We start from the raw sequence: 13,003 nt of genomic DNA on the forward strand, positions 1-13,003 counted from the left end.
ATTCTTGGTTGGACTTAGCAAAATACTGCAGAAGTTAATAATCTTCAAAAGAAAAAAAAATCCCAAACTTGTAGCCTTGCAGGAGGGTAAAAATGTTAATCAAATTGCAAACGTTTTAGCTGTAGAATTGATGACTTCTTTTGCACAGCATTGAATGTCTTACACTGTCTTACTAACTTGACCAGGAGCTTGGGTTGGCTCCTCTAATGAATTTTCAAAATTGATGGGACAGGGCTTTTATCTGAAATATAAAAATGCAGAACTGTACTTGACAAAGCTGGCCAGAATTTCTTAGCAAGAGTTGAGACCAGCTACTTAGCAAACAACTTAATTTTAACCACAAATTAAAGAGAAAATATCTGAAAAGGGAAGAAATACCACAGCTTGTTTACGTCGTTTTCAAGCACATATGATGCTTTTCTCAGTCTTACTTTATTTTTGGAGAAAGGACTATATATTGTTACTTTAAAATTTGTTATCAGTTAATTTTAGATTTCCTTAATTTTAGATCTCTGTACATCTATCTGTATTAGGTACCTGAAGCAAGGCAGTCATGAAAATGAAGATTAACAGTCATTTTTGAAAAGCTGTAGTGGTTATGTCTAGGTATTCTGAAGAACAAAAATTTTACTTCACTGAAAGATCTCTGTCTCTGTACTTGAGAAGATAGAGTCCAGCATCTGCTTTTCAGACTTCAAGGATTACAGCATGACCATATTTCTACGTTTCCACTAGAAGAACTAGGCAGAAGAAAAGATGTGTTGGAAGGATCATGTGATGATCATTAAAACCTTATTTACTTACTCTGCTGCAGTAACTTTCATTAGTCTGTGTTACGACTTTTCATACAGTGAAAAAGCACGTAATGCTTTCATGTGATCAAAAGAATAGAATGTGTTTGTGAATACTCACAAACTTATTTTTTGGTCTCTTGGTATTCTGACCAGTCTTAAAAGTTCAGACCCAAGCTCTTACAAGGGTGCCTATAGTAAAGAAAAAAAAAGTGACTCTTTTCGGTCCTTAGTTTTCTTTTTCAGGTTGCTTCTTTCTTGAGAAGCCTTGGGCTGAGGATACAAAAAGTGGATGTGATAGGCTTGTTTTGAAGGCGCTCTCTGAAATTCCTTTATTTCATTTGATTGTCTTTGAAAACCAAACGGAGTAGCAGAGAGAGTCAAGAAGCAGATACTAACCTACCTTGTAAGGTCACCCTCTTCTGGTATGGTTATAGTTGTATAGCTCTAAAGCACTGCTGCTATTTCAAATAGGTGTCTTAATGAAACAGGTTATGCTTCTTGGAAATGTAGTGATATGTATCACAACAAAGCAGTAGTTACATTTAAAACGTTAAGCTTGTTTTTGAAATAAAAAACCTGTCACACATCCAGTGAGAAAGCTTGAAGCAAGTAGATATTTTCATACTATTTTTTTTACATTCGCTGTGTGAAGTTACCATGGTGAATATATGCCTTTTCATAGCCAAATACTAGTTAATCTGTGTAAATGATGATACATGTTTTATGTTAGAAAAAGCACCAAAACCGCCAAACAAAAAAGCAAACAACTCAAAACCCACATGTTGATGTTAAGGTTGAAAGTTCAAGCCACGTAGTCATTGAGATATAAGGACAAGATTGCTGAAACTGCTTGTTATGTCCCCAAGTCTTGTAGCTAGCTGCTTGTCTCATTAATGTAAAACTTATCTGGTACTATTCCTGGTTCTATGCCTTTTTTTCCACGTGGGCCCTTATTTATTTTTATAGGGTATGTGGTCGTTGCATTGCATGGTCCTCTTTCAAGCTTAGACATTTCACACAACTTTCTGACAATGTATCTCTTGAAAAATTTTTTTATAGAAACACTGTCTTAGGTTTGTGAGCCTTGGATATATTGTAGATTTATTTGAAGCAATTAGCATAAGCGGTGACTAAAATTGTCATATACAAAACTTGACCATAAAAAGGTCAACTTCAGGCAGCGCGTAAGAATTTTCCTGATTTCTACAGTGGAAATTGTACAGTGTAATGGTGACCCTACTTGAAGTTAATGGAGAGTCTGCACTGCAGTTCAAGAATCGGACCACCTGGATGCGGTGATATTGGTTGTTTCCTTGCCCCGTCTCTCTGCCCTCTTCCTACATCTTAGGTTTTTATGTAAATCAGTGAGAAAAATTGGGAATCCCCATGGAGGTTATAGTAGTAATGTATTTTGTAATGGCAATGATGTCTAGGTTTTATGAATTTGGGGACACACATCCCTTGTTAATAACTGTTTGAATGTTTTTTAGTACAGTTTAGTCCTTATTTTGCTTAGAATTTACTGTCAGTGTCACAGCATCAACTGATTCAGGTCAAAAGGGTTTCTTCCTGCAAATTGTCAATCAAGCAGAGGCTACTAAGTTGTAGTCGGGATTTTTCTGTGTTCTCCTGCTCCTTCAGAGAGCTGGTTGTTTACTCTGGCCTTAATTTTTACCTTTGACTGGACACTTCATTACAGGCAATTCCTATGCTGATGCCTCCTTATGTCTGTGTATCTTAATGTTTTTCTTGCCCCATTTTCAGAGGTCAGGTCTTTCACTGATGTGTGTGATGCAGTTCCTTACTTTCTAATGCTACTTCTGTTTCCAATGCAAACTTACAAACTCTGAAGCTCTAACGGCATTATCATATTGCTTAAAACATTGATACCATATTGCTTAAAACATTATTTTCTTTTTGTTAATCAATAAACCTGCATGGCTTACCTAGATCTTTGTTGGCAACTACTTGATTAGTTTTAATGACATGACAAAAAATTGGAATCCCTGTAAGAAGTACATGGAAGATCAGACTCAGTCTAGGACAGATCAGCAGAATGCTCTGTGCATGGATTTTCTGCCATATGAGGTGATTTTTTTTTTGACTAAAGTCCAAAAGGCATACTGATTGCTCATATGGACAAAGTATTGTCATCTCCAGTATTAACTAAAGATTTAAAAACTTTTATTTCTTATGTTGTGGCGTTTAATAAAGTCTGAAGAGACTTACAGTTTTGCTGGGATCGTATGGGATTGTATTTTTAGATCAGGTTTTGTAGTCATCTGAATACAGAATGACTTAGAATAAGATTATAGAGGTGTTATTTTTTAATCAGTCAGTGTGTAGCCCTACTGAAATGTTTTTGAAATTTTTGAGAGGTTCCGCCTTTGAATAGTATAGAAGAGCAGATCCTGAAAAGCAAAGCCAGCATAACGCTCTAGTAGGCCAAGTACTGAGTTCGCAGGTTGTTAATTAAGAAAAAAAAAATCTTAAAAAAAATCTGTAAATGCTTTTTATATAGCCTTCAGGCATCTGTAGGGTGGGTGATCTGTCAGATCTTTTCATTGATACGTTTATTTTTCAAGGCAAGTACAACATTCCTGAATGGATAACTTACTTGGGTGGTGAGAAGATAGAAACATTTTTAGTATTTACTCTTAATGTAATTACTTCTTGTCCTCTTCCCACCACTTGATCCTTTGTTACTGTTCTGGAAGCAGTGTAGAAGCCCTTTTGATTTTTTTTTCCTTTTTTTTTTTAAACTGGCTTAAAAATTCAAGTGTTCTTTCCACTCCTACAAATCTGCAGCAACCCCTTCTAACTTTGCAGAAGGTCTGTAGATATTTTTTGACTTACCATGGAAGCAGGCTGTCATTGGAGATTGTTCCTTAAAGCAAAGGAGAACATAAACCTGCAAAGGAATTTCAGAATACTTGGAGACTGATTTAAGCAGCTATGATGTAGTTTCCTCACTTGTGAAAAAGGTTAAATGTTGTAGTAACAGCTAATTAACTTTGCTTTTTTGCTAGTTTTAGAAGGTTGTTCTAGCATACCATTGTTGTGATTGATAGCATTAAATTTTAGTTTTCAGACTTGAATGTTGCTTGTAACTAATTTTTGTTTGTCCCTATGCATTTAAAAGTAAAGTAGTTCTCTTCCTGCTAAAGGTCTTTTCTGTATAGGTGTGCAAAGTAGTCCTCTTCCCTTAGTGTCCATGTGAAGAACCAGAGTTCTTAGGTTTTCCATTATGATGATGAGTGGAAACATTTCTCTGTTAGCTGTTCCAGTTAGCATTTACTTATCTTGAAGGTGGGAAGCAAAAAATACGTGTATTGCTTTGGAAGAGTTTGTTCTTACTGTTGTCTGTTTGCCTAGCATGTATGTGCTTTCTCTTTCTCTTCTGGATAAACTTCTGGTATATTTTAGGATTATAGTTTTTGTTGTTGTTGTTGCATTACATGTGACACATTGCAATGAATACACAGTGATCTTTCTTCCTGTGTTTGCAACTAATGCCTCAGTCCCTTAATGTGAAGGATGAGAGAGAATGTTACCTACCTCAGGCTAGTAGAGACTTAGTTCATTGTCTTTTTAAACAGTGCTGACAACTTGTGTTGGAAGGCGTGATAGAAATGCACAGTGTTACTGTGTGTAGACTTGAGTTCCATTATTTTTTCTGGCAGTAAGTGTGTTAGTAAGTTTTTTCTAATAATCTTACTAGATTCACGGGCTATTGCATTTCATCCTGTTGGCTTTTAATTGCTTCAGTCAATATAATTTGTGCTGTGTTCCAAATCTGTTTTCAGTGGATGATTTCCTAATGTTCATTTCATCAATGGGCTCTTTTTTTTTTTTTTTTCCCTGATGTCACTAACAGAAAGGCCTGGCTTGAGGAACTTCACTGGTAACATCCTTTTAACTCTGTATGTCTTCCCCAAACCAGTAACTGTTAATCCTCCGCTTAGCAAGTGTACCTACTCTGCATTTTCTCCTAGTAATCACAGTCTGTTCCATTTGAACTGTTTTCCGTGCCATGTCATGGCTATGAAATCTAGCTAGTTTGAATGAACTATTATTTTCTTGGTATAAAAAAAACAGTTACTTTACTGAGGAAAGTTGCTGAGTTTGTCTGGTACTCTCTACTCTTGATTAGTTTTCATTTTACTTGATTTCCCACCCCCACCCCCTTTTTTTTTTTCTCTCCCGTGTCCTTTACTTTTCTTAAAAACTAGGGTTTAAGTCTTTTACGCTACCTATTGAGAACAGGTCAGAAAGGCTTACTATTTAGTTCTCTCTCTGTAGGTGGTACTACTCTGTTTTTGTATGGATCTAAGACATGTTACTTTGTGTACTAGTTTCACAGCTCTGTTCTCCCTGGTTTGGGGGAGAACAATAAGCTGTCTTCAAAACTGAGAGGAAAAGAGTAACTTCCCTTTTTCATTCTGTTTTATCAACATTCCTCCCTTTGTGATGTACAATGTCCACCTGTTCCCTTGCTAGTGAAAATATGGGCAAATAGCTTAATTCTTGGGGTTGAGGCTGAAAGTAATCTTAACTTAGTCCTCATTGTATAGCATCACTGGTTCTTCCCTGTTTGTGGTCAAAGAATCCTTGCTACTTGCTTTGCTACCAGCAGTGTCTTAGTATGTTCACTCTTTGCGGCCCTTTGTTGGGACAGCTCTTAATTGACCAGTACCTTTTCTGTTCTCGTGAATGTCTCTTCACCATTGGTATCCCATTATTCAGCAGGGGAAGGTTCCAGACAAAGTAACCATTTTATCTTCTTTGGGGTACGGTCTTCATATATTTCTTGCATCTTCGATTTAAAAGGGATGGGGTGGGGAAAGCAGCTTCCTTCTTGCTCAAGTCCTTTATCTAGTTTTCTGAAGTTACGCTTCACGGATTTACTGCCGCTTCCCCTTTTGCATCTTAAGTTTCTGTTCCAAATGACCAACTCCTCAGTGTTAGCTTTATTATTGAAGAAATTCCATTGTAAAGTGTCATTCATTAATCCCAAAATATTTTTGTTTAAAGAAAAAGTCTACTGGGTATAGCACACTCTGGCAGGCTTTGCTCTTTAATTTGTAATAGTAATTATATTTTGGAAGCTTATCCCCAACAGTAATTTTTGTTCTTAGAATATTAAGGATCTTTATTTCCTAGTAATTGTATGTAGGACTTGAGGGGCTGTAGTAAAAGGCCTCATTGCTGTCCTTTCCAAAAGCATTTTCTAGACCAGTTTCTGGCCACTTACAGAGTAAAACTATTTGCACCGCATTAATCACTGAATAATCAATCACTATTTGTTTCCTTTACATAAGAAGGGAGTGTCATCCAACTGACCCTTGTAATTCCCAGGGGATTCTTAAAAATAGTCCATCCAAACCATTTCTTGCTGGGAAAGATTAAAAAAAACCATCATCTTATTAGTCTTAATTTTTTTCCTTCTGTTCATTTTTTTCCCCTCTCGCCATGGTTAGCAAATAGTTCTTCCTACGACATGGCTTGTTTTCCTTGTAAAACAAAAAGTCTTCAAATCTTAGGGTCTAGTAGAACCCAGAAATTCTATTTATGAAGGACTTGGATGTTAGGAAGCTTGATACTTTAATGTTTCCTTTGTTGGAAAAAGGGAAAGGGACTAGAAATCTCTGTGTAAATACTCCTTTTCCAGGTTTTTATTACACATCTGCAAAGCTTATTCTTGGGCTGAATTTCCTTCCCCTTTCCACCTACCTCCCCAAACTGTCTCCCTTTAATACGGTGAGCCTTCTACATTAAAAAAAGCAGCACAAAGTTGTAACTTTGCCTTGGTTGTTGGATCTTGCTTAGCCAAAATTAATTCTGCATTCCTAGCTGTTGTGATGTTAGTGCCACTCGCTTGAAGCTCTGTTTTTATTTTCCATCTCTTTCTATAGGATGCTTCTGTTCATTTCTTCTGGAGTGATGGTCAAAATAGAACATAAAACTTGGATTCGTTTATGTTCCTCTTTTGCTAACCCAGAAACTCATTTGACTTTTATGGAAAGTACTTGCAGTAAGAAAGACCTTTATCAAATACCTGAGAGCATGGTAATAGGTGTAGCAGCCTCTACCACTGGGGGGTGTGTGCAGGGGTGCGGGTGTGTTGTAAGACCGTGGGCAAAAGATTTAGATTTCTTGCCTTTGGCTCAGCCTGTAAGATAGTGAGAACAGTACCTACTTCACAGTTTTTTTGAGGCTTGGTTCGTTAACATTTTAAAATAATGCTGATGGCCTCTGGAAGGTGCTGCAGAAGTGCATAGTGCTACTGTCTGCAGGCTGAATACCATTGTTTTTTCTGGCGGTATATAGGCCTGCCACAGCTAGGGGAAGAATTTTGTTTGGTGTCTCTTTAAAGAAAATGCAAAAGTGCTTTGCTGGGGAGAATAGAAAGGGGCTTTCTGAAGAGGTGCTGAAGACGTGAAAATTCAGAGTGGTGATTGGTCACCTCTGCTTGATTGACAGGTTGCAGGGAAAAACAAAAACCCATTTGTTCTGGCTTAATGGAACTGGAAAACAGAAAATGAGTATCAGGTAAAAATTCCTTTTTTAAAATCTTTGCAGTTCTCCTTTAAAAAGTGGAGTTTTTACACAAATCTACACCTCCCCCACTCCAATAAATTAGGAGTAGGAATTACAGAAACAGGCAGTTGCTAAGTTGTGTAATGTGGGTTGCCTTATGTCAGTGCGTTTTCTAGCAGGCAGGTGTTCTGAAACACCACAGCAGCCAATGCTACTGGGCTAGCTTAGCAAAAAGGCAGAGGATTGAAAGGGTGTAGTGACTAAGCCCTGAACTGGACCCAGCTCTCTGGTTAGGCTCATTAGCAGGTCGTTCAAGGGGAAGCTTTTATTTTCACTTCCTATACTGTGCCTGCTTTGTGGATAAAGTCTGTCAGTTTCTACTATCAATTTGGCATCTTTCATGAGCATTATTACAAAATTCACTGAGAAGTGAATAGCTAAAAAGTAAACTGTTTTAAAGTAACTTCCATCTAGCAGTATACTGTCTTACAGATTTTACAATAAATTTCAACATCAGCACCACAGTTTTGAGAATCATAATTGAAATTTATTTATTTCTGGTAACTTAATTATTTTGTATGTTGATGTATTTCAGATTGAAGGACAAGGACATGGTGCAGTTTTTGACTGCAAGTGCTCTCCTGATGGACAGCATTTTGCATGTACTGATTCTCACGGTCACCTTCTGATTTTTGGCTTTGGTTCCAGTAGCAAATATGACAAGGTACAGTGCAAGATGAAAATCAAAATGTTTGTCTGTGTTGAATGCATTCATGCAAACTTTCCTTCAGAGCTTCATTTCAAGAGGGTGTGTCTTAACACAATATTGAGCCATTAATATGAAATGTCTCAGATTCTTGTTGTTGACATTGAGCTTACTTTCACTGTATTGTTTTAAACTATGGAAACATGCTATTAAGGTACTGTCTAAATGGGAAGTTAAAAACAACCTTAAGAAAAACAAAACAAAGCACCCAAAACATTTAAAAAGTTACCCAGTCACTGTCTATTTTCTTAAGTGACAAGGCTGAAAGTGTCTACTAATGGGTCCACATGAATAATGTGAATAAACTGCAGTGGAACTGAAACAAGAGTTAAACATTTTGGTTTAAAATTTTTTCTGGTTTCTGACTAAGACCAAAAAAAGAGTGGGAGAGGTGTAATAAAACCTAATTCCTGCTATCTGCTTTTAAACAATGCATAGTCTGGGAGACATTTGCAACAAATGTACTGTATGTTCTAGTGGTACGATTTTATGTCTGCTAATGAAGTTCTCCTGTCACGGATGCTGTGGTGCTTACACAGCAATGTTCCACCAATATTGGGTGATTAAAATATTACATCTTTATTCTAATGTCATAGTCTACGTTATGTATTCTAAGCATGGTTGTCTTGCCACAGACCCTCATGAGTGTATAGATATGTGGTGTTATGTTTGTTCTCTGTGGAGGAACATGCCCTATGAACTATACAGGTTATCAGGTTTGGAGTGCCCACAAGGTCCTAGTTCTTTTACCACCGAGGCAGGAGGTGTGGTGTGTCTCTTCTCCCTCTTTCTAAGACTTAAGCAGACATATCTTCTCCAGGATTTTCTTTTCTGCTTCTATTAGCTGATACTGGAAGTTTATTGGTGAAGTGCTGGCTTCTGGATCTTGCCTCCTGCTTTGGATCTTTGGACTCAAGCTGGTCTTGAAAGCATTTTGGCAAATAGCAACACAGAGGGTCCTGAAGGAGGGAGAGCAAAAGGAGTTTAAATATTTTTTTTTTTTTAGTCTTCCAGCTCTTTTTTTGATGCTAGTTACAGCAGTATTTGCATATTGAGGATTATATTTTTCTCCTTGTCTCTCAACTATGATTTGAAGTACTTGGTATTTGGCTGCTGTTGCTGTCCTGCAGCTATTGCTAGCTGTGCATTTCCCCTTTCATTCCAAAGAAAACAAATGAGCAGAGGCACCGCAACAAGGAAAACCAGGATTATTAGATAATTTTAAAGGTCTTTGTCTTTCAGAGTTTTTTAGTATTCCAGACCTTAAAGTCTTTTGTAATAGAAACATTTTTCTCACTGTGTCCATTGATTAATCCAGGTTTTATTTCTCCAGTCATTTTGGAAGTGTATAGACCTCTGCCACTCAGAAATGTTGAGCCTTCCCCTCTTTACTGTGATACACCAGGAGTTTCTTATACGCTGCCATTTGATAATTTACCTTGTGAAGGATTAGATCTGTTTGAAGAATGAAAACTACAGACCCTTTGTTCTCTTGGGATTGTTGCTGCAGCCTCTGAGAAAAGATTATGTTTAAAATTAGTCACTTACTGGGTGATTTAAAATGATCCTCTCCAGCAGTTACTGTGCCAGTGGTAATCTTGGCATTCTTGACCATAGAAGAAATGGGAGCAATTAGGATTTGCATTTGTTACCTCTTTAATCTCAGTCTTCAGCTCTCAGAAAACTCAGTCTGGAAGTTTCTGATCTCTTTCTTGTCTGGTTCCATCTCTTCTTTTATTTTTGTCTGACCTGATCTATAGAAGAATGTAACTACAGGTAGGTAGGTAGGTAGGTGCTGGAGAATAGGTGTTCTTTTTTTCTGTCCTTCCCCACCACCACTGCCCTAATACTTGGGTTTATTTTCAGACACCTTGCGAGAATATGCTCTGGTAGGAGCTGCAGTTTTTTGGCTTTAAAGTGGTTTCCATCTGTCTCAGGGAATTACTTGTACAGGAAAAAGGGGTATGGTAACCTGTCCTGTATTGCTGTATTTGTGAATTGCAGTCAGGACAATGATTACAGCTTGAGATGGTGTTAGATGTGCTGAGAGAGCAAGCTCTTGGTTTTCCACGTGTATGGTTTGCATGTTTTGTTCAGGTAGTATCTGTATTTCCTGCTTGACTGGAACCACTGGGCAGGCTTTTCTTTCCCCAGTGTGATCTTGGCCACAATGAAGGTGATGGGGTGTGTTTGGTTTGTTTTCTTTTTTTTTTCTTTCTTTCTTTTTTTGATGATAAATGTTTTTCTGAAGTAATTCTTCAGTGTGTGTGGGGGAAGACTACATTTGCTGCTTTTTTAGGGCTCCTTTGTTATTTGACCCAGTTAAGGGGGCCTTGAGCCAAGCTCAGCTGAAATTTCTGTGTGTGTGAAGACCATTGGAGATGAGCTGAGCTCACTGTCAACAGTGCTTGTGCATTTCAGAAGTTCATGCTTAGGTGGAAACTTGTCCAGGAATGCCTAACTGTCCTAAAGCGTGAGGGTACCTTTCTGTTGATTGTATTTCTTAGATTGGACCAGATCTCTGAGTTTGCAAAGGCTTTTGTCCCTGAGAACTGCCCAAACCACAGCTCTTTGTTGCAAGTTCACAGCTCTTGTGTGGTGGATTAGTGCAGTAGTGGGGAAAAATCTCTGCATTTGTGTAGGTGTGCCCCTTCGGAGAAACTGAGGATTTTGAATGTGCAGTGTAGTTACTGAAGGAGAGTGTTATTTGTAGAGCTCAGATCCTGTGGACAGCTTTTGCCGGCTGGGTTTGTGAAGCCATGTGTTCAGAGGACTCACATCTTCATGGTGGTGTCGTATCTTCTTGTTGTCATGAAACTGATCTCTAATAGTATATCAAGAAGTAGGTCTGGTTGTTACTACTTGTAACTGGGTGTCTACTGAACATAACCATTTAAGGTTCTTTGAAACATCTAATCTTCTGATTTTTCTCAGGACTTGCAGTAGCCTGAGGACAAGGCTGCTACCCCCAGGTTCCAGTAGGGACATTCCAGTCTTGTATCTGAGAGCTGGTCTGAGCCTGGGTTTTCCACGAAATGCCATTCCTCCCTTGTGGAGTAGAAAATTGTTGTTTATTCTCTCTACCACGTCTGATTGCAGTACAGAGTACAAAAAGGGTAATTGCACACTCCATCATGATACTGCACCAGAGACTATTCTGGTAGAGGTCAGTGAATCTCAAAAAGAATTTTCAGATGTTCCCTTTGCTTACAAAACCTGGGATGCAGACAAAACCATACAACCAAATCACAGCACATTAAAACTCAGAGTCTGTATGATCATGCTGTTGAAATATCTTCTTAGTGTGAGAAATACTTAATAGGAAAATTGACACTAGGTGAAAGAAAGTACTGGACACTCTACTGTTACGATTCTAGGGAAAATTTTAAGTCCTTCTAGGACCTATGCCTTTATCATTTTGAGCTATTTGAGCTGAAGGGTCAAAGTTGCTGAACAGGTGTTGATTCTGTCATTCAGACACACGAAAGTACTTTTATCTTTCTCATTCAGCCTCTCTTAACAGAGAATCTGGCAACAAGACTTTACCCAGTCGGGGTTTCTTACTGCAGTGGGACGTGACCTTGTCCATACATACTTCGTAAGGGTAACCACTTGAATCCCTGGAGTTAAATCATTGCTATTGCATCTTTCCATGCATCTTTCCAATTTCTTGCAGTTGTTACTTCTCTGAATTTTTCTGTGGTACAGATACCATGTTACCTAGTATTTTTTTTAAAAAAAAAATTATCTACCTCATGTGGCCGCATGTAGGCACTTTGTGATATTGTAATTGATAGATGTTTGCTGTCATCTTTCCTTCCTATTCTTCTCACGTCCAGGACAGGAGACCTTTGTCACTGAGAGCCCAGGCCTCTGAGTAGGTGGTATAACCTCTGCCTTACTGATTTCTGCATCACAAGTTACTGCAAACTATGTTACGGATTGGTCATGTTAGAGCATGCTCTTCAGAAATGTAAATTCTACAACTTGGGCATTCCTCTGTCCGTGCTCCTGATACCTGTCTCTTAACACCTAAGACAAGACTTTTTGGAGATATCTATGCCTTGAGTTAGTTGTTTAATTGTTTTTATATTGCACTGGAAATCTAATTTGCATGAATGATGATTTTATGACTATATTTTCAGTTCAAAGTTAAACTGAGTAGATGAGCTGCCAAAGGGTTTGCTTGCCAGTAAGTAGGTAGTGTTGGGATGTGTAGTAGTCATGTCAGCTTGTCTTTGGTTCTCTTTCTCTTTTTTGCCTTGCGGTTCAGTACCTTTCTGATTGCATGACACTGAGGTGCATGTGCCAGTGAGAGATGGAACTTAAGCCCTTTCACGTACTTTTTGGATAAAGGAAATCCTCAGTCTTGAGCGTCTGTGGAAAGTCATCTAGAATAAATTACGAGCAGGTGGACTGAAATAATAAAGACAACTTTAAGCCTGAAGAATTCAACTTTAGATCAGCTTTATTTTATCTACTGGAACTTTTTCATGTATCTAGCATTGTAATAGGAATATATAAGTTTGGCTGCTGCTGTTAAAACATTTGGCAATAACATTCTGCGATAAATATTTTCTACTCCTCTTGTTCCTGCACCCATAGCTCATAAGTCTGTGACACAGTTTTTGTTACCAGAATATATATTAATATATTCAGAGTATAGAAGAAAATTTGTGAATTATTTAATAAGCCCATGCTGTGTTTGGTCAAATGTCTGCAAGTAATTAAATATTGCCCTATTCCCCTGGTCTTTAAATGCTCCCGACCCTCAAACATGTGGATTATTCTCCTTGCGCTATAATAAAGAAAAGTAGTACTGGGGAAAAAAAAAAAATCATAGTCATTAAATTTTCCCCATTAAACTGAGGTAAACAGATCACTTTATAACCTTGTTTTTGCA

General features: G+C 37.9%; 1 protein-coding gene across 4 annotated transcripts in view; it reads left to right on the forward strand.

The window, feature by feature from the left end:
• The window catches only part of PHIP (pleckstrin homology domain interacting protein), a 119,316-nt gene that overhangs the window by 56,066 nt on the left and 50,247 nt on the right, over positions 1-13,003 (forward strand). For 3 of the 4 annotated variants that reach the window (XM_055714372.1, XM_055714373.1, XM_055714375.1), the window contains one exon: positions 7,930-8,058. The exons of the other annotated variant lie outside the window; for it this stretch is intronic. In XM_055714372.1, coding sequence (XP_055570347.1) covers positions 7,930-8,058 — 129 coding nt within the window. The remainder of the gene's footprint in view (positions 1-7,929; positions 8,059-13,003) is intronic. 4 annotated transcript variants of the gene reach the window in all.

This window comes from Falco cherrug, chromosome 6 (assembly GCF_023634085.1).
Source record: "Falco cherrug isolate bFalChe1 chromosome 6, bFalChe1.pri, whole genome shotgun sequence".
Classification (NCBI taxonomy): domain Eukaryota; kingdom Metazoa; phylum Chordata; class Aves; order Falconiformes; family Falconidae; genus Falco; species Falco cherrug.